The sequence below is a fragment of the Urocitellus parryii genome, chromosome 2, assembly GCF_045843805.1.
Source record: "Urocitellus parryii isolate mUroPar1 chromosome 2, mUroPar1.hap1, whole genome shotgun sequence".
NCBI lineage: Eukaryota > Metazoa > Chordata > Mammalia > Rodentia > Sciuridae > Urocitellus > Urocitellus parryii.
The window spans coordinates 221,789,532-221,811,941 of NC_135532.1; the positions used below are offsets into that span (position 1 = coordinate 221,789,532).

The 22,410-nt window shown below is 47.1% G+C and overlaps 1 protein-coding gene across 1 annotated transcript in view; it reads right to left on the reverse strand.

Annotated features, from left to right (window-relative positions):
• Dscam (DS cell adhesion molecule) overlaps positions 1–22,410 on the reverse strand; it is a 546,865-nt gene that overhangs the window by 120,716 nt on the left and 403,739 nt on the right. The window contains exons 12-14 of the mRNA XM_077795550.1: positions 5,436–5,632; positions 4,027–4,123; positions 3,434–3,562 (exon numbers count right to left, since the gene is read on the reverse strand). Of these exons, the coding sequence (XP_077651676.1) occupies positions 3,434–3,562; positions 4,027–4,123; positions 5,436–5,632 (423 nt within the window). The remainder of the gene's footprint in view (positions 1–3,433; positions 3,563–4,026; positions 4,124–5,435; positions 5,633–22,410) is intronic.

The window sequence follows — 22,410 nt, forward strand, 5'->3', positions numbered from 1 at the left end:
GAGACCCGGGGAAGAGACTTGGGATATTTAGAATTTACTGGCAAATACAAAACGAGACTCAGCTGTCCTGACGTCCCAGGAGGGTGTCACTTGGCCAACGGGCTCAGGGTGGGAAAAGGCCCTGGATTCAGGAAGGCCAGCGTTGGTGCAGCACAGTGAGAACTTGCAAGAGCCGCAGCTGGCCACGGCGGCACTGTGCTCTCAGGGCAGTGAGCACCCGTTCCCGGGACTGTCCCACCTCAGCTGATGACACTCTGCTGAGAATGTGAAGTGCTTTAATATTGGCAGCCGTTGCCTCTGTGGCAAATCAACGTAAAGCAGAAGAAAGAATTTTGGGGTGATGATGGCACCATTGCCCAACACGGGTGGAGAGTCAGCCTCTCAGCTCAGGGTTCCTCCGAGTCTAGCAGGTGTGCAGGTGCTACAGCCCCACAGGGACAGAGTGCAGGGCTTGCCAGATGACCTTCCCACCAGAGGGCTCTTGAGGGTCATAAAGGGACAACTGCTCAGTGGGGGCAGATTTTAAGTAAAGAGTCACGAGCCCACCAGGTATTCTAGTTGGACAGGATGCTAGGAGCAGAGAAGCAGAGTAGGTGGTCAGGGAGGACTCCTGGAAGAAGTGACCTTTAAGCTGGAACTTAAAGGATCTGTCTTCTGTGTACTTAGATTCTGGTTCTAATTTGTATATACCAATAACTTACTGAGAAAGCAACTAACCCATAAAGATGCCAACAACACAGCTCCTACGGCCCTAAGTGCAGTTGCTGGGACCACCAGCCCAGCCCCCCTCCAGGCATTCAGAACCCAAAAAAAAAGCAGATTCTGGAGGGCTGTAGGGTAGTCCTTGGCCATGGGCTGGGCCCATCTGTCCCAGGGACTTTTTCCCTAATGACTCTCCTGGCACCTACTACAACCCTCAGGCTGCCTTGCTCCAGGGCTGCATAAATATCTTAGCCACATCACTGGCCCGTCTCCTGTGGAGTGTGGAGAACGCGACCTGACTGCACTTGGCTCTCTAGACAAGGAGCCTCCCCAGGTTGTGTGCAGCCCAGTCCAGGTCTACGTCTAAAGATGCTCCAGCTGGCTAAGGTGATTCCCAGAGCTCAGTTGCAGGCAAATTAAATGTGACAAACATCTCCTGCATGATTTTGGCATGCCAGACATTGTGCCAGGCATCAGGGATCCAGAGCATGAAGATCAGAGTCCTTGACTTTGGAAAACTTGCAGGAGGAGAGTTGGCAGTGGTGGTAGTAGGGCACTGATTTCTTACAGAGTGGACAAGTCACTGAACAGAGACTGGATTTGAGAGGCAGAATAGAAATATGCAAGTATTTTCATGCATGTTTGAGCCATAAGAAAAGCTCCAGCTTATTAGATATTGACCACATTCCAGACAATGAGTAAATTGATTTAAATGTGTTCCCTTCTTAAAGAGTGTTCACCAAGTATCCACTTGGTGCTCCCTCATGGCAGGTACCCAACAAATGGGCTGTGGGGAGTAGGCCTAGCAGGAAGCCCCCAGGAGCATCCAGTCTGGTGGAAGTGACGCACACTAATGACACATTAATCCATGCACACAGAGGCACACAGATGGTGCTATTTAGTGGCACCTGCCAGGAATAAAAGGGAGAGGAAGCCCTGTGAGCATGAGAAGGATGCTGGGACTGTAGTCCCACAGGGTGGGGCTTCAGCTTGTGGCTGCCTGTGGCCACCCAGTGGCTGTGGCCGTCTCCCGTTTTGCAGAGAAGGATAACAGAAGGGTTGGCGAAGTGCCCAGAGCAGCACTCTCACGGGCAGGATGGCAATTCCCCTGCTGAGGCACCGGAGTTCACCAGTATCCAGAGACCGAACCCCCCTGGGGGGCAGCAGAGGCCCTGAGCTGCTCCTCAGTGGGAGGCTGCCTGCGAGCCCCAGCCAGAGTGCTGGCAGCCCCACACTCAGCAAGGGCAGGGACAGGGCTGTCCCTGCCCTCTGAGGTCTCTTAGGCAGCCCAGGATGCCCCTCTGCTTCTCTCCTGCACCCCTCCCGCCGTCTGCCTCCCACTGAAGCTCCTTCAACTCTAGGCCTGCATCTCAGCACCCACACTGTGGTTCCACCTGGGCCATTTCTTTAGAACAGAGGCCAGGTCATCCTGTCTGCACTGGTCCTGGAGAAGCCCACCCATCCTGGCCCTGAAAGACCCTCTGTTTGGGTCAGCACTGTCTTGGAGGGCTCAACCAGGTCACTGTGCCTCCTGAGCCTGGGGTACCATTCTGCCATTTTCCCCAGGGACAGTGCTGCTGGGAGTCCCCGAGGGTCTGCCTGGGGCTTTGGGTACACCACACTGCCCTCCGTGTCTCTGAGTGCAACCTGGGGCCAGAAAGGTAAGCCACCCCCTTTTCTTGCCAGAATTCTCAGATACTATTTCTTACACCTTGATTTGATACCCCCTCTTCCTCTCCAAAGTCTGCTCTCTCAAAGTCCTCACCAGCCATCCCTCACGGCTCTGGCATCCCACCGACCCCACGTCCCTGGCTCTGTCCCTGGCACGTTCTTCCAGCAAAATTCCTCCCTCTGCACCTGCCTTTTCCACCATCCTTGAGCTTGATTTGTTCCTACAGCTCGTAGCAGAGGAGACCAAATTGGTCATGACAGGGTAATCTGAAGCAACGTGCGGTGCCCAGAAAGCAAGAAGGCAGGCTGCTTTGGTGGGCTCTCAGAATCCTGTTAACCCTTCCCATGGTTGGGGCTCTCCTTCCTCATATCCTTTTGTGAGACACAGTAGAAATTCTAACTAGGGGCCAGAGGGGTGGTAATACATCGTTGGCTGAATGGACCATAATGTTCATAGTGGCCTTTGGTGTTGTCCCTGGAAGACCATCAGGGCCCCATCTGTGATGGTGCTGGCAGCTGGGTCAGTTTTATGTGTAAGCTCTGGGCCAAGTGCTCTGGGGGCAGCAGTGAGTGTCCCTGCCTGTCCCTGCAGCATTGCCAGGAGCTGCTGCAGAGCAAGCGCCCCGTGTTGGCAGGAGCGGCTCTGCTCTGCACACACCCCACTGGGTGGCTCACCTGCAGACACCCCGCCCAGCCGGCTCAGCACTGAAGCTGGGACACAGGCTCATGTTCTGGGGCACTCACCAGCTGGGGAGTGGGAGGTGAGGTAGGATGGGTCACAACAGGGGCCTGGCTGCCCTTGGCCCCCGAGGGACAGGAATGCCTGAGAGACAGTGGGGAGCCAGACTGAGGTCCTGCTGGCCCACTAAGAACAGGGCAGGCCTGGGACTGACACAGGAGGAAACCGGGACACACAAGGGAAGTGACCCACTGAGGAAAGCACCCTCTGAGCTTCTGAGAGGGGAAGAGGTATGTTCTTAAGGGTAAAATGAATAAAAAAGGAGAGAGATCAAAAGGTTTCTTGAAGCAGGAATACAGCTGGAGGAAGTAAGGCACTTACCTGATTTATTTTTGCATTCGATATCGTAGCCCGTGATGGGGCTGTTTCCATCAAACCCCATGGTCCACCTGAGCGTAATTGTTCGTGCCTTGACATCTTTGATCTCAATTTCGGGAGGGTCTGGGGGCTCTGTGTCATCAACAGAAAGACCAGGAGTTAGTGCAAACCAGACACAGGCATAATTGCTCATAGGAAAGCGGAGTCAGCTTTAGACAATGATGGACGCTTCTTATTCAGCAGCATTTGCTGTTTCCTAATCACATTTAGGGAGGAGCAGCTCTGCTTTTCCAAGTCTCTGGTTTTCATGATCATGATTCTAGTTTGGATCTCCAACTCAAAACCCGGATGTTAAACTTCCCTTCCGTCCTGAGAGTCCAGTACCTGGACTGCTGTGATTGACTCGTCCTCTGCCTTAGCTTCTGCAAAGGGGCTGCACCCTGACATAACCACAGCATAAACGCTGCTTCAAGGCCTCTACATGTGTATTCCCGATGCTCTGAGAGTTGGGAAGTATCAGCTAGCAGGCGGGGGCCGCACGGATGCCTGAGGCCGGCACACTTCCTGTCCTGAAGTGGCTGTTTTCTCCTTCCTACCTTGCACTGTGAGCTGAATTATTCCACGGTCCTCCCCATAAGAATTGATCGCGTGGCAGGAGAAGAAGCCAGAATCTTCTCTCACAGTTGGCAAAATCTGTGAGTAAAGCAGAAAGAAATACATCTGATTTAGTAGTGCAGAGCCAGAGAAAGAGAAATGGCTTTGGGCTGGAAGGTGTCCACTCCCTCACCCCCTGCCATCCCCACACACATGCACACCCAAACACAGACAAGCTTGTGTGTGCATGTGTGTGCGCACGCGCGCGAGGACACACAAACACACAAACACACACACACACACACACACACAGATGTGCAGACCCTCTAAGGGCAAATTATTTCAGTGCAATTGCTAATGTGCACTGGGTAGATTTGATGCACATCATCCATGTCAACGGCTGGCTCATTAAATTGAACGTGTAATTTATGTGTGGGATGTTATGGCCAGTTTGATATGGATTCCACATACATATCTCTTTCTTTTCTTCATGGTATGACTTTAGAACATTCAAAACAGCCAGGCCTAAAGAAACATCTGAAAATACAGTCGGCCCTCTGTATCTGTGGGTTTGTGTCCACAGATTCAATCATGGATTGGAAATATTCAGAAAAAAATTGCATCTGTACAGGATATATACCTACTTTTTCTTTACATTATTTACCATCAGCATTTACATTGTAATAAGTGTTATAAGATAATCTAGAAGTGATTTAAAGCACATAGGGGATGTGCATAGGTTATGGGAAAATACCATGCCATTTTATTTAAGGGACCTGGGCAATTGCCAATTTTGGTACCCTTGGGGCCCCTGCACAGCCTCTGACTTCTGCTCCAGGTGGACTTCAGGACTGCACCCTTGTGAGAGAACCCACATCAGTGTTTCAAACCCAGAACTTTATTATTCCTCCCATGTGTGCTATAGCACCATTACCCGCAATCCCCTAATTAAAAAATTGCTCAGTTTACTGCCAATAGTGCTAAAAAGTATAAAGGAATATAACCCTTATTTCTAGAGTTGGTTATTTATATGGATATGAGTATTTCCATTGGATCTTTTCAAAGAAGCAAAATATTTTTTATCCTAACATTTTTTGTCCCAAAGCCCATCCAACTTTTCTTTGAATAGGAAGTTAAAACATGCACACAGCATAGCCTCTGTCTTTCTACCCAAATTAACAGCCATTTAAAAACCTTGCTTTTCACTTTTTTAAAATCCCAGCTGGATTCCCGTGTTCATCATAACATGACTCCTGATGGTGCTCACGACAGGACTTTTGAAGGCTACTCGGGAATCTCTGCTGAATGAATGGGGAGGGAAACGGAGCCTCCCAAGTCAATTCCCGTGGGTGATCTGCCCTCCGTCACGGGTGGGAAAGGACAGGCACAGGCTCCCACATCATGCTTTTACCTGCAGAGTGGAAATCACCTCCTCGCCCACCTCCTTGGTGGACACAAGGTAGCGGGCCATCTCGGGGTTGATGATCCTGTCCTCCTTCTCCCAGCGCACGATGATGGGCTTCTCGCCGTGGGCGGTGCAGCTCATCTCCTTCTTCTGCCCCTGAGTGGCCAGCGTGGTGTTTGGGTAGGACGTTATCATGGCGGGAACTGAAACACCAAGAGGGACGCCAGCGTTCAGCAAAGCCGTGTGCGACTTTCCCCCCACGGCACTCAGCTAATCAGGGCTGAAGAGGTTTCCTTTGAAATAAAATGTGGTCAAGAAACCCTTGAGCAGCTGTCCTGAACCACAGGCCGGGGAGGGGCCGGGCAGTGAGGCCCGACCTCATGGCCCCCCGCGGAGGCCAGGTGTGGTTTCACTCCATGGGGTGCTGCTCTCTTCCACGCCTGCTGAAAGCAGACGTGGTTGGGGATGTGGCCGGGGACGTGGCCGTGGCCGAGGTTCCAAGGACACTCAGGAAAATGATCTCCCTGCTGATCAGTCTGGGAAAGAGACTTGACGTGCTCCTCTTTCTGTGACCATCTGCCCTTCCTCACTGTCCACTGTGGAGAGGAGACCTTCCTGTTAGTTGTCAGGGGTACCCCGATGGCTGCCAACCCACCCTGTGATCACATTTCACCAGCCTCATCTCGTGGTCGTTACAGACTTTGTGAATCTCTTCCAGGCACCCGAGGACCTCAAGTCTGCCCTTCCTCCCAAAATGTGGAGCACAGAATCTCATCCCCGATGAAGGAGATAGAGACCTTTATTCGTGAAACTTCTCAAGTTTCCTTTTCTCTATCCAAAATTAACCCACAGACTTCCATTCTTGGCAATGGATGACATGAGATTCCACCCTTGGGTCACAAACTACCTATGAATCCAGGACAGCGTACTAAGACATTACCTTCCTCAACTACTCTCAGCACACAAGAAAGGATGAGGGAAGCCCGGGGCTCAAACCAAAAGAGGGATGCTGGAAAACTAAAGGACTAAAGGCCGCGTGTCGCTGGTGCTTTGCTTATCTGAGAGGAGGAATTTACAAGGTAGGCTTCCAAATCAGTTCATAAGCAAAAATAAAAATAAAAATGAAAACCAAATGGCAAAGTGAGATGTAAAAAAAAAAAAAACAAACACATAAAAAAATCCCTTGAGGGTTTGTAACTGACCTGACTCTATGTTCATAGCTTTGGAGCAAAATTCATGCCAAAGAATTAACATGGAGGAGAACCTGGTTTGGCAGTATGTCTGAGGGACTGAGCAAGGCAAACACAGACACTCGGGAAGGATGTGCCCTCCCTGCAGCCTCACTGGGATTCTCCCGGATAAAGCTCTGGTGAACATGAGCTCACGAACCCAAACTATAAAGTGCATCAGAAAATACCTGCCATGATGAGAGTCAGCCCAGTAAGGACTTCAGATGATAGGATTATTAGATTCAGAATCAAAAACAAATATGCACAAATTTTTTCTTTTTGGTACTGGATTGAATCCCACAGTACTTAACCACTGCATCCCCAGACCTTTTTATTTTATTTTTTTAATTTTGAGACAGGTTCTTACTAAGTCGTTTATGGCCTCATTAATTGTCTTTGAACTTGACATCCTCCTTCCTTAGCCTCCTGAGTCACTAGGATTTGAGGCATGTGCCAATGCACTTGGCTAGTCCTAAAATTTTAAAAGCTATTTTAAAAATGGGGGAAAGAACAAGATGTTTCAAAAGAGACAAGGAAATTTTGAAAAAATAACAAAAATAAATCTATATTTTTATCTGATTTTTACTTCATTTCCTCAAAAAGAGGGAGAAAGGCCCTCCCTGGTTTCTAAGGTCAGGCTCACATTTGCACCCCCCCTAAAACTCATGCCCTTCTGGAACTCTGGAGTAGGACTTTATGTGGAAATCGTGTCTTAGCAGATATACTTAGAGAAGGTATAATTAATGTCTTTGCAGATATAATTAATGTAGTGTGTGCTCATGCTAACTAATTATATCTGCAACGGACCTTCTTTCCACCTAAGGTCACAGTCTGAAGCTTCAAAGGGACATGAATTTCAGGGGAGACACTACTCAACACAAATACACGTACATTATCTAACACCTAGGTACATACATACATCTATGCTCTTACAACCTGAACACAAGTGTACAGCATTGCATGGTCACACCACATTTAGAGCACTTACATGATGACCAAATGTTTCCTCCTGTCCATTTACCATCATCTCCCTCTTCTTCTCCAAGGCCTAGGCGATCACTAGTCTACGTTTTGTCTTTTATTTCCATTTCTAGACATTTCCTATAAATGGGGCCATACAATAGCTATTCTTTTGTATGGAACTTTCTGGATATTTTTTCACTCAGCATAACACTTTCAAAGTTCATCCACACGACAATGTGTATCAGTACTTTGTTCCTTTTTATTGCCTAATAATATTCTATTCCATGGATATGCTGCATTTGGTTTACCTCTGGTGCACATTTGGGTTGTTTCCACTTTTTGGCTATTGTGAGTAGAGTAATTCTGCTATAAACATTTGCAGGTAAGTTGTATAGTGCTGCTTCCATTTTTCCTTGGTAAATTCTTAGGTGCAGATCTACTGCATCAGACAGCAATTTAACATTTTGAGGAACCACTGCACTTTCACCAAGTAGCAGTGCCATCTTGCATTCTCCAGATAAGGAGGGTAGAACAGGAAGTGATAGGAGTGATTTAGATTTGGGGTTTATGGTGAGGGAATAGGAAAGTCCCCCTCCACCCATGTGATGAGGAACTCAAAGAACACACTGGGTGCACCTGTAGGCAGGAGAGCTGCCATCTTTCTTTCCTGCTGGATGTGAGCTGGCTCAGCCCAGCACTGTTGCCACAGAGAGAGGTGGTTCCTTTCTAAGGATACCCTCTGTTTGAGCTCAAATCCACTAATCAAGATTTTTTTTTTCTCATTAGGGCTAAGGGCTGAGTCAAGATAACTAGAGATCTTCAAGCTACCAGAGTGACCTAGCTTGTAAAACTGTTAATAAATAAGTTGGTGGCCCAGGAAGAAGAAAACAATTTACTTCTCATTCTTCCTGTCTGGCTGGTGAACATGAATCAGAACCTGGGAGGACCACGTATATTTTAGCTTCAAAAGGTGAACCCTGATCCCTCCCTGATCCCTGGTAAAGACCCTGGTTTCTGAAACACCCTTGTACTTCGTAGAAAACACAGAAATTCTGGTCACAAAACTGTGTCCTGGAAGTCAGGCCACACTCAGTGCCCCACGTCTCCTGGGCAACTCGGGCCTATGGGCTGGACTTCCCACCGTGGAACATCTGGGAAAAGAAAGGAAATCTCTGAAATGGTTAGGTGGGAAATAAACACAGATTTCCCGTGAGAACATAGTACTTCCCAAGTCCAAGGTCTGTTAACACTCGTGCTTCTTTGGACTCCAGCTAGAGCAAGCCAATCCCGAGCCAGGGGTTCCTAGCCTCCTGAGCTGCTTTGTGCCTAGGCCTTTACACAACACTCTGGGAGAATCAGTTTCCAAAACCCGCAGCAGCGCTTTGAGGACTTGCTTCACTAGTATTTGTGCAGAAGCACTATTGCATTTTACACAGAAGAAGTACCTTGACTAAACCGTGGGCCTCTAGTTTAGGATTTGTTTGTCTTTTTCTGCAAAAAATGAGGCTAATTTTCACTCACATTTCCCCCTTGGATGAGTGCCCCATAAAAATGGACATTTGAATCCTGCCTAATAAACTCAGCTTTTAGTCAGAAGCGTTGTCACTAGTCCATGTTCCCCCATCCTGCTCAAGTACATCAGCCCTTTAAAGGAAAAGGCCGAAAGGAATTTTTAGGAGAATGAACCATTATCCTGGCTGCTTTGCAATGCTAATGCTTGAGGCCTGACCTTTTCACTTGTCACAGCCATGGGTACGGAGAGATGACAACATGTCAGAGCAGGAGCTTCTGCAGGCATCTCTGAAGCATCACAAATGGATGGGGTGATTTAATAGGGATTGGAGCCAAGGAGCGGCTGTGGGCCAGCTCTGCTGGCAGACAAAGGAAATCCAGACCCAGGAAGGCTTTGTCCAGAGACCCTGTGCTCTGTGCTGTAGCTGCTAAATCACCCGTGAAGAAAGGCACCGTTTCACATCGCGGCAAATCAGTTTATGAATTTCCTTCAGAAACCACCGTCTTATCTAACAGCACCTTGAGTTCTCAGCACATCTGCATTCTTATGCTTTCAGAGAGCATCGTCTGACCTATTTTCCTGCAGCATAAAGATATAATGTTGCAGGGGCGCTCTTGTCACCAGCCAGGGAGAGCTGATTGGGCACTTGGATGCCCAACTCAACTGCACGGTGACATAACCTAGTTAGCTTGAGATTGGCAAGCGTGGGAGCATTCACACCAGCAAAACTGGCAAATGCTAACATCCAACAGGTAACTGCTGAACCTTTACCAGCACACTATTGATGAGAGTGTCTCACTGTAAATGAGTGGCTTTAAATGATTCAACTCTCCAAATGAGAGATTAGACGAATCTCAACCTAGACAAGCTTGTTGTCATGATTTTCTGGGTTAATCCCTTCATGTGACAAAGAAGAAAAGAGAAAAACAGAGAACAGGTATCAACATCCCAAATGCAAGAGTCAACCAGGATCTGACTTCAACTGGTCCCATTCAGAAACCATCATTACCATCTGCCATGGTGACCCTCAGCCTAGAGGATGGCCACTGTCCTGGATTGGCTGGGGCTGCTCATGTTTTCCTATGCAAAGTTCTGCCTCCTGGGAAGTTCCTCTGTCCCTTCACTCTTTCAGAATACAGGTGGCAGAGGAGGCTATGGACCCACCAAGGCACCAAGGCTGTCCCAGCTCCAGGAGGTACCAGGGACTCCCAGTGGGAGGGAGGGGAAGATGCTCTCAGGAAGGGACACGATTCTTCAATCTGTTGTTTTCTTTTTTTTCACATGGCCCCTCCCAACATTTTATTATGAAAACAATTTTCAAACATTCAACACATTGAGCAGCTGTAGATCCACTACCTGGATTCCAAATTAACATTTTCATTCATGGATTGGCATGAACTAGAGTTTATTTTCACTATTATTTCATCAACAACTAAAAAAAATTTACTGAGTACATGATTTCCATTACTCTATTTTAATTTCCTCTTAGGCGAAAACATGACGCAGTGAGGTCTCAGTGACAGGGCACTAGGATGGTGGCCTCCTGGTCTCTGTTGTGGGGGAGGGGATGCACAGGAGCCTCATATGCCCTGGACAAGGCACAGCCTCCCTGGGGACCGGATGTGATTTGGAGTCAGGTCACCCTGGTGTTGAGGGCAGGGCTTCTCTGGCCTGGGTCACCTCAAAGGAGGAGGTGAGAGAGGAGATGGGGAGCACAGAGCCTGGCTCAATGGCATGCGGCTCTGAGTGGGCAGGTCCTCACTGCCCTGGACCTGGGGTTTTCAGGTCTTTTATTGGACTCAGGGGAGCTGAGTGGACTCAGGTGCTCTCAACCTGGGCTGCATCGCAGAAGCTGGAGTTACTCGAGAGCTTTTAAACATACCATGCCCAGACCCTGTGCCCAGGGCCTCCAGGGCTGGGGCGCCACGTGGACTTATTTAAAGGTGTTAGTGATCAAAGTGACATGCCAGGTTGAGCCAGCTCCACCCAGTGGTCTCCAGTGCCCCCCAGCACCATCCTCGGGTCCTCCCCCTTCTCCTTCTTTCCTTCCCCCTCTTCCTCCCTTCTTCCTTCACTTCTCCTTTAATTTTCCCCTTTCTTATTCTTTTTTTCTCTTCTTTCTCTATCGCTGTTTCTCTCTTTTCCTCTTTTTCATTCACGATTCCATCCTAACACCAGCAGCTGACCTCTGGGGGGCTGTGCCTAGCCGCTTTCCACACACTCATACCCACCTAATCCGCACGACTCACAGAAGTGACCCAAGACATATTTATAAGTGTCACCTTCAGCAGATTCTAAATTATGCTATAAATGCATTTGAGAGATGTAGAAATAGCATTTCCAGCAGATTCTCTGGGTTGAAGTGTATATTAACAGATGTCTATGCAGATGGTCAAAGAGAAGCCAGACACTAAACACCTGCTTTGAAGGGGCAAAAATAAAGCCTGGAATGAGACTTTTCACATTAATTTCATATTTGAAGTCTTCTCTCCTTTCTCCTTAATTTCCAAGTAAGGAAACAGAGAACAGGAAGGATTAACACTGGCAAAGACTAGAACTATTCTGTTCTCTTCTACCCTTCACCCAAAGCTCTATTCTTCTCTACTATGATATTAAAAGAAATAAAGTCAGTATCTCCACAAAAGTAATACAGTGAGGCTATCTTCATTAATTCCTAAAATATTTCACATCCCTGACCTCTTTCTTCCTCTCTTCCTCCAGGGTTTGGGGAGCTGGCAGACCAAAGTTCATGCCACACCAAGTCAGCAGTGCACGTGTCCCTGGCCTCCTCTGAGCAGAGACCACTGTCATGTGCATGATCTGATAGCAACACGTGTGTGTCCTCAGGAGAGTTTCTTAATTTCATACATAATAAAACAGGATGCGGGAAAGGAATTAGCCTAAAGCCACGCAACTGGTGAATGGGAGATCTAGAGGAAGAATCCAGGTCTTCTGGTTCCAAGTGCAAAGCTTTTGGCCTGCCTGTGGCAGAGGAGCTGAGGCTAGCCCACAAGGCACAGGATATCTGACCACTGGGGTCTCTTGTTCCCTAACTCTGTCTTGGGACCACAGCGTCCCTGTCCCTAGAAGTCCCTGGATCTAGGGATGAATCCATACAGGGCTCCAGTCTGGAGAATTATGTAGCCAGTCTTGCCTGCGTCATCCCGCAACATGCAACGGGGTTGAAGGATGGGTGTCGGGATCCTCATTTGGCAAAATACACATAACACAAATTTTGCCATTTAATAACTTTAGGTGGTGCTAAGTACATTCACATTATTATACAATTGTCACCACAGTCCAGTCCCCCAAACGCTTTCCTCTTCCCAAACTAAAATGTGGTACACCCTGAACCATGACTCTTCATGACTCCTCCCAAGGCCCCAGAACCTGGCATCCACCATTCAACTCTGTCACATGCATGTGACAGCTCGAGGGACCTCAAAAGAGTGGGCTCACCCAGTGTTGGTCCCTTTGTGACCAGCTCATGTCATTTAGTGTGACATCCTCAATTCCATGTACCTTGCAGCCTGTGTCAGAATTTCCTTTCTTAAGCCAACACATGAAGAAACCACATTTTCTTTAGTGTTGATGGACGCATGGGTGGCTCCCACTTTTTGGTTATTACAAACAATGTTGCTATAATCCTTGGTGTGCAAAACATTATTTAAAAAAAAAGTGAGTAGAAAGGGGAAAATGGATTACAATTCCTTGTCTGCTACTCCTCGAGCTGTCCTAAGGCCGAGCAACACTGCCCCTGTTTGAGATCTCTGCCACTTAGTTTTATTTCCATTTCCTCATCTGTAAGAACAATGAGACCAGCAGCCTCCTAGGGCTCTGATGAGGATTAATGAGATTATGTTAGCGGAACCCACTGAGGGTGTCTGAAGAAAGACCCTGCAGAAACTCAGTGTGATTATCACCGCTGCAGAATCAAAAATTCCTCCTTGTCCAAATACTTATTGTTCATGAAAGTTTTAGCAAGTGAGGCTGCCTACTGGGCAGCTCTAATCCCTATAAAGAAAATGATTTCTCCAGCCAGGAATTAATAAGTTCTTAGCACATACTGAAATATCTTCTCGGCTGGGTTATTATGCTTACATAATGAAGTTACTTTGATTATAACCATTCATCAAATACATGTTTCCAAGCTCGAGTGGGCTGTGTTTGATGTTAGGCGTTAGCAGGAATGACAACATCTCCACTCCCTGGCAGCTTTGCTGGGGCCTCCTGACAGGATTGAACGTGTCAGCGCGAAGTCGGAGAACGTTTAGGGTTCGTATGATATTCACTCTGAAGTTGTTTCTAGTCACATCACTGGAGGAAGCTTGATTCATTTCGCATGACAGGCACGAATATTAACCAAACGATATTAAAACAGCACTTTCCTCCAATTTACATGGAGATAGGCAGGTCCTCACTGCCTCAGCTCTTCCTTTTTGGTCATGTATATGATGCTGTCTTTTGCTCAATAAGAAAGCAAAACTGCTCAATAAGAAAGCAAACTTTCTAGATGCAAAGCACCTGCTCAAAAGTTATTTACTATTTTCATTCTTCATTAGGAAGAAGAATGAAAATAGTAAATATACTTTGGATCTCCTATCAACGACAATTGTAAAAACAAACAAAGGAAAAATTGTAATGAAGTAGACCAGGGCATCATGAAATATTGGGTGAGAATATTAATCAGGAAAAATAATTATGTGTGGTATGTTAGCCAGTTCTGAAGAAGACCCCCAGCAACCCACCTCCTGGAATCCTGACCCTTGTGGAGGTCATTCTAACATTTACCAGTCACAGTCCACAGGGACATAGACTATGGCGGGGGTAGCATTACATCACTGAGATGAGATGACAGAAGGACTGAATTCTATCTTGGGTGCTCCCCTCGGCCATCACTCACTCCAGGGACACCTGCCACAATGTCACCATGATACCCCCAAGAGGCCCATGGAGAGGACCAGGAGAAAACTGAGCATTAGGCCAACGGTGGGCCAGTTCCTCCCAGGGTCTTGGAAGTGAAGTTCCCCCAGCCAGTCTCCCCCGACTGAGTATTCTGATATAGTTTTCAGAAGGCAAGCAGTTTCCATGGAAACAGAACCAGCAGCTTCCAAGTGGCTTGTGGAGGGACAGAGGAGTTGGATTCCAAGGTCTGATCTAACTTTTGAGCAGGTGATTTGCATCTAGACAGCAGTTTGCCATGGAGACACAGACAGAGAAGAGAAACCATCATCCTCACCCACACCAGATGTAGATGGCTGGGGTCTCACACCCACTGCCTTGAAGCAGCAGCAGCAACGCACGTGGCCTGTGGCTTCGAGGACTCAGCGCAGGGCTCCTGGCCACACACATGCTACCTCCCTCTTTAGCACACCCAGGGGCTTCCTGCCCTGAAGATCCTCCTCCAAGAAGTCTCCATGCCAGGACTCCCTTCCTGCCTCTAAACTTCCAATCCCTGGCATATTTCTAATTTCTGAAAATTTGCCCTTGAAGTCTCTGGCCATGTGGTCTCTAGTGGTCCATATTCACTTCCCAGGGTGCCCTCTTCATTTAGCCATTGACCACAAGCTCCCCTTGGCTTCTACTTGATGATCTGAATAAATGCCCTCTTTTTCTGCATGCCTGTGTGATTTGACTCTGTTAGGGTCAGGGAAATCAAATGTCCTTTGAAAACCTCCTCCCGTGACGATGGAGGCGATGAGCATACCGATTCTGCTGAGAACCTCACAAGCTTTAATCTTATAGCAAGCCTAGGACCAAGCGGCCACTATTACTCCAATTTTGTGAAGGCAGAAACAGGCACAGAGGCTGAAATGACTCGCTCAGGGTCACGTGGACCCAGGATGCCAACACACGCAGCCTCCACTTCTTCCGCCCGAATCGTAGACAACTGAATCGTAGACAACTCAGGCCTTGCCAGTTTTCGCACACACAACAGCATCGCACGTCCACATACTTCTCTGTCTTCTCCCTCCCTTTTGTTTGCTTGTATGGACAGAGCCACAGGTTTTCACTGCTGTATAATGTTTATTTTATGAATGTTCCACTTTATTTATCTGAGGGGTTTCAGATTTCATTTATTGAAAACAATATACCTATGATCATTTTTGAGTGTGAACCCTGGTCATGTATGCATGAATTTCTCTAGAGTACATGCACAGGAGTGAATTTCCCAGTCATGGAATAAGTGCATCTTCAAATTTAAGAGACATGCTAGTTTTCACAGATGATTGCACATATCCCCAGCAATCTTGTTATAATTTGTTTAGAACAGTGGCTCTTTAAAAGTGTCCCTGAGCCAACAGCATAAGCAACAGCATAACTTGCTAGACATGCAAATTCAGCAGTCCCACCATCTGCTTGAAGAGGACCTGTTCTGTGCACAGTCCCTCTATCCATGGCCCCAGACCTTCCTCTCTCTGCTCTGTGTGGGAACTGTTGTTACAGGATCTGGAACAGATGTGGAGCAGAGATGCTCTGAGCCTGATTCTGCGTCTGTGGAATGGGTACGAGGGTGATGACGGCTTCCATTAGAGGAGCTACAGAACAAACACGTGAAAAGTCCATCCAGAATGGGAAATGTTAGTGATGTGGCCATTTTCCTCCAGTTAGTGTTTGCATCCGTGACTTGATTTCCTAGCTAGATTATATACCCCTCTAAGGCAAAAGGGAAGGACAATAGGGAAAACCCAAAACAGTGTTCAGATGATGGGATTATAGAGGCTTTAAAGATTTAAGCCTGTAATCACAATAAATAAAGCTTGTTTAAAAGTAAATTTCACTGACACAGGTTCCAAATGAAGTATTGGCTAATCTGGGAAATGATATAATGGTCATGTATATCAAATTACCTAAATTTTGACAAGATAGATTTTAAAAAGGAAAAAGGGGATATTTAAAATGCTAAATTCTGTTAAAGTGATAAGAAAAAAGATAATGGTCTGCTTGCTTTAGAAGAAGAGGGTTCAAGGTCATTTCCAAAGAGATTCCTGCTGCAGACAGAGAGGGCTTAGGTGTGTACACATGTGTGCATGAGTGTTCCTATGCTAGCATGCATGGCCACATGTGTGCACACACATGTATGGATGTGTGCCTGTGCTCACGTGTGTGTGTGTGTGTGTGTGTGTGTGTGTGTGTGTTTTGGAGGCACAGAAGCAATTCTAGGGTTACTGAAGCATTTGAATTATCTTACATTTTTCTCCCAGATTTTATGAAGCCAAGAAGATGTGCATTTTAAATGACGTGTGTTTGAAAGAATCTATATAATTACATTTTTTTTCTGATTTAAGAACTTCCTCCCTCTGAAAGGAAAACTTCAGAGTCAGATGTCTCCCCACTCTCATTTGGTTCTGCAGGTCTGCTGAAGCACTGCTGAATGAGTGGTGCTCAGAGTGCTCAGAGACTCAGAGCACGCCAATTATGCTGCAGACAGACGGGCTTCACGAGAGCAAGAACGCAGGTGGAGCAGTGCAGAAGCCAGCCCCTGCCTTGCCTGCCTGCCGCAGAGTTCACTGTGGGGGAGGTGCTGCTCACATACTGACCCAGAGTAGTAATGACACAAAGGGACAGAGCCTGTGTCCTTGCTTTTGAGTAAATGCCAGGAGAAGCATGCATGAGTGTGCACACACACACACACATATGCATGCATGCGTGCACATACTTGCAACACACATATACATGTGCACAGTCATGCACACACACACATGCATACAACACTCTTGCATGCCAGGCACACTTGTACATATGCACACACACACACACACACACACACACACACACACTTGCATGCACTCAAACACATCTAAAACTAATGCTCTTTCTTGCATTGCAATGGGTACATGAGCTTTACAACCAGGAGTAAATCACAACCAGGGGACATTTGGGGAATATTTCCGGCATAGCCATGGGCAGGCAGCGTCTCTACATCGCCTCCTATTCATGTCAGCTGATACGTCCTCAAAGGGAAGAAGCAGAAAGAAACGCAGGATTGTTGGCAAACAACACTGTTAATCAGGGGATATATAATGACCCAGCGGCTCTCAGGGGGTTCTTAGATTTCAGAGGCTTGTGAAGCAACATGTGTGACGGTGCCTCCCAGGGGAGGCGAGCAGGCACTAATTGAGGTATTGACGGCTCTAAATGAAGCAGAAACCTGCTAGGAAGATTCAGCCTCAAAGAAAATGAGGGCTGCTAAGCAGTGCATGGGGACCTGGGTGGCTTTCACTCACTGCTCCTCCATGCAGGAAGTGTGCTCCCTAAACCAGCTGCGGGTCCCTCGCAGCACATGGTCCTGAGCAAAAAAGCCACAAAAATGACTTCACAAAGCACGAGAGAGCTCTCCTGGATGACCTCACCAAGCCTTGGTCTTTGTGCATGAATCTCTACATGGCATCGTTCTCCTTATACAGATGGAAATCAGATGTAGGAAACATTTAAAACTATCCAAGGGTACTAGGTAATGTTTAAAAGCATCCCCTATCCTTTCTCCTGAGGAAGGATTTGTTGCATTCTTCTCTACGTCTTTCTTGGAGAGAATTTACACACCAGGCACCAGGGGAGTTTGCCTCATCAGACCCTGTCCATGGAAGCCTCTTAGCTGTGCAAGTCCCTTGGGGCTGGGGCCAGCACCTGCTTCCTCCCCTAGAGCCTCCTATGCCCGGGGTAGGGCACTGTGTGTTGGACACCTGTTTAAGCTGGGCTCTAAGGTCAGGGCACGTAGCCACTAGGTGCCTGCGTGAGTTTGGGTGTACCTGTGTGGACAGCAAATGAGCCTTCACCTTAGTAGGCATGTCCCCATGCCAGGGACAGCATGGAAGGCTTAACCCTAGAGCTGCTTGGAAGGGTAGGGGGATGTGAGGTCAGGGGTCAGGGAGGCTCTCAGAATTGAGTCTGCTTTGGAGCCACCCAGAGGATACCTTAAAGCAGAGATGGCTGTTCCCTGCTCTGGTCCGGGAAGGACCAGAGGGCTTGCATGGCTAGCCATTCCCAGGAGAGTGGTGACCAGCTGGGAGAGCCCTGGCCCAGACAATGGCTGAGTCTCACATCAACATTGGCTGATGGCTTCACACAGCCCTTTGGACTGTGTGGTATTATTTATATCAAAAAAATATGAATAATACTCAGAAAAAATCTAAATAATGTTTACAGCCAACCCACAATCCTTTCCCCCTGATATTTGCAAAATCACTAAAGCAAAACAAAACAAAACAAAAACCTCTTAGGTGAATATTTTCAGGAAGAGAAAGAATTCATGAACTTGATACCTAAGAAGGAAACCCTAAAGGTGCTTCTCAGGGGGTTTGACTGTGTGAACTTGGAAGAACTCTGAATAGTCATACATGGCAAACAAATAAATATGCAAAACAGAATTCTAGAAACATGGAAAATTGGCATAATACTGTAATGTGTAACAGACAAAAGGATTACCATGTGATAATGAGGGTTTATAAACATTAAAAAAGGTATTTCAGGAAAATGTAAAAGGATATATTTATACATATATAGAGAGAAAAAGGTAATTTAAAAAGAAAAAAAATGAAAACTTCAATAATTAAATGTCAAGATCCTTGACTTCTTTGGTTATGAAATTAAAATAATTCCCCTGCCAATGCAAAACAGGCTAAATGCTGAAAGTGTCCTGTTTAGAGACAAGGGCACTCAGCTCCTGCAAAGGGCAATGCCAATTGGCACAGCCTTCTGGAAACAGTCTGGCCAGGAGTAGAACATTTTGAATGAACACATCTTTTGAGTCTACATCCCATTTCTTGGTTTTTAATCCTAAGAATCAATTACATATATATTGTGAGGGTTAATCTGAATTGTCAACTTGATTGGAATTAGAGATGCCAAGATCTAAGAGGCTTCTGGATGTGCCAATGAGGGTGAGTCTAGGAGTGATTGGCATGTGGGACAGCCAACTGAAATGGAGACCCTCCCTAAGTGTGGGCAGCAGCGCCTAATAGGATGGACGCTTGGATGGAATAAAAAGTGGAAGAACAAGGGAGCGGCAGCAGATGCAAGCTCGATTCTTCCTGAACGGGTTCTTGATTGCTGCTGCGATCGATCCTCTGAGGATGTAGGACTCCTGATTCTTCACTCTTCCAAAGGGGACTCCACCAGTGATTCTCCAGGGAGTTTCCAAAAGCCTTCAATCTGGAACTGGGGTAGCACTGTTGATCCTTCTTGTTCTGGGGCTTCAGCTTCTTGGACTGTGCAGCTACTGGTTCCTCCAGCTCTCCAGCCTGCAGATGGCCACTCTGGACTGTCCAGCTTCTGGTGATGTAAGCCAATCTAATAAATCCCTTTTTTATAATCATCCTTCCTGTTGATTTTGTTCCTCTAGGGAACACTGACTAATACATATGCGTACAGTTTACTTATAAGAATGTTCCTTGCAACCTTCTGGATAACAGGAGACTGAATCACAGCATAATGTTCATGGTACGTAGGTCATTACATTTCTATAGAATGGAATATTGTCCAGTCATTAAAACACTGAAAACTACACTTAAAAGCTCATAAGATACCTGTATGAGTTTACTTGATGAAGGATACTCTAGCAAAATAGGAGACTGAGTGCCTTAAATAACTAGAATGTCTGTCTTTGGAGTTCTGGAGGCTGGAAGTCCGAGATCAGGGTTCCCGGAGGGCTGGTTCCTCCTGAGGCCTCTCTGCGTGGCTCAGGTTTGTCTTCTCCTGTGTCCTACAGATCTTCCCTCTGCACATATCTGTGTCCTGGTGTCCTTTCATAAAGACACAGTCAAGTTGGAGCAGAGCCCAACCCTGAAGACCTGTTTAAAGTTATCACCACCTATGGCCCCATCTCCACATGAAGTCACTTGATCCAGCCAAGAGAAACAGGCATGACGCATTGTCCACGGAATAAGAAGGCCTGTGTGGCAGGATACCTCTATTATTAAAATATGCCTATAAGTTTTTCTTTGTCTCTTCTCTAAACACATCTTTGAGTGTGTGTGTGTGTGTGTGTGTATTTATATTTATATAATATATGGAATGAGAATAAAAATGTCTTAAAAGATGATACATATGTTAATATCAGTACATAATATATAATTTCACTTTCTACTTATTTCCAATTTGTCTAAATATTTTCTAGTAAACATGTTATTTATTTATTTATTTATTTATTTTGCATTTTATTTAGAGACAGGGTCTCACTGAGTTGCTTAGGACCTCTCTAAGTTGTCGAGGCTGGCCTCCAACTTGTGATCCTCCTACCTCAGCCTCAGAGCCATGGGGATTACAGGCGTGCACCACCAGGCCCAGCTTCCGCTTTTTAAAAATATATAAATAAGGTCACATTTGGAGGTTCTGGGTAATGACTTCTTCATATGGTGACTCAGGGCTCTTAAGGACAAGCATCCCTCCATACAAGCAGAATTCAATGGCCTTTTTGTTCTTGGCTTTGGAAGTTTCAGAGCGTCACTTGTGCTGCTAGCCAGGCTGTCCGTCAGGGGCAGGTGCCAGTGTGCTCAGGGACCATAACAAGATCCCAGGCTGGGCAGGCTCAGCCACAGCTGTTTACTGTCACAATTCCGGGGTTGCTAGTCCGAGATCGCGGTCCTAGAAGGACTGATTTCTGGGGAGGCCTCTTTTCCTGGTTTCCAGATGGCCCCCTCTGGCTGTGTCCCCACCTGGCTGTGGAAAGAAGGTGAGCTCTGGTATCTCTTCTTATAGGGACACTGTTTCCAGGGATTTGGGTCCTACTTTCATAAACTGATGTAATATTTTTTAAAATTAATTAATTAATTAAGTTAATTAGGTATAGATGACAGCCGAATGCATTTTGATTCATTGTGCTCAAGTGCAGCACAACTTCTCATTTATCTGGTTGTACATGACGTAGCGTTGCACCCTATGTGCAGTCATGCATGTGCCTAGGGTAATGACGTCCACATCATTCCGCCATCTTTCCTGCCCCCATGGCCCCTCCCCACCTCTCCCTTCCTTTGCCCAATCAAAGTTCCTCCATTTTTCTCATGCCCCCCCACCCCCGCCACCATTATGGCTCAGTACTTGCTTATCAGAAAGAACATTCGGCCTTTGATTTTTTTTGGGATTGGCTCACTTAGCATGATATTCTCTAACTCCATCCATTTACCTGCAAATGCCATAATTTTATTCCCTTTTAATGCTGAGTAGTGTTCCATTGTGTATGTATACCATGGACTATTACTCAGCATGTTATTTTTATCAGCAGAAAAGAAATGAAACGATTGTGCTTTCCACAAAGTAACCAACAGTGTGAGTTGAAGTTCTTATTAACCAACATCCCTGATTCAAATCTGGGCAGCCTCACGCCCTTCCAAGAAAGGGCCCAGGACACGCCTTGCCTTTCAGCCTGGACTGGCAGCTCTGCCAGGGCTTCATTCCTAGGCTGTTCCAGGAAGGGTGCCCTCGCCAAAGAAAGTGTGTCCAACTTGAAAAGGCCGGGCATGAGATCCGCCCAGTGAGCTCTTGCTCCCACCATGTCCCCTTGGAGTTTAAGGTGCTGCCTGAGCTCGCGTGCCTCCGTGGCAGGATTCTCACCCCCAGGGAGAAGCTAGAGAAAGACAGTATTTCCTCTCAGGCTCCCATGTGAAGTGACACTGGCTGTGCGAGACTGTGCAGAGAGCCTGTGAACACTACCGTTCTCTGCATCAAGGTCCAGGTTCACCCCCACGGCTTTCCCTTGGGTTGTGGCCGAGACGTGCCAAGGCAGCTGCGGCAGCCATCTGCCCCCTCCTGACTCCTCACCCCATTAAAAACCAAACACCCACCTAAAGCAGCCCGATCCCCTAGGGAGAGCTAAGAACCTTTTGCTCATGACAGGAAGCATCCCTCTGCCTCCAACAAAGGAAAAAGCCCTCCAAACAAGCAGTCCCCAGAGAGAAGACGTGAGCGATGATGCTTTCTTTTTTCCTTTTCGGAAGCTCTGAGAGCAAGCTGACAGCTAAATGAGGGGCACTCTTCTGAGAACTCGCCATCAGGATTAATTGCGGGTGAGGTTCTGGGAGCTCAGACAGGCTGACAGTAGCCGCTTGGACAGGGAGTGATCCCCACCTTCTGACAGGGACTGGAGGAGCTGTTGCTATGGCGGATGAGGAGCACCTGCTTCTGCCTGACAACAGCCCCGGCAGGAGGTTGCTAGGGAAGCAGTGGGGGAGGGTGGCCAGAAGGCTGTGCATCATGTGTGTCCAACCCTGGACCTTCCCGCACCACACGGGCTTTGAACACAATGACAACCAGGAGGAAACAGGTAAAGACAGGAACTGCT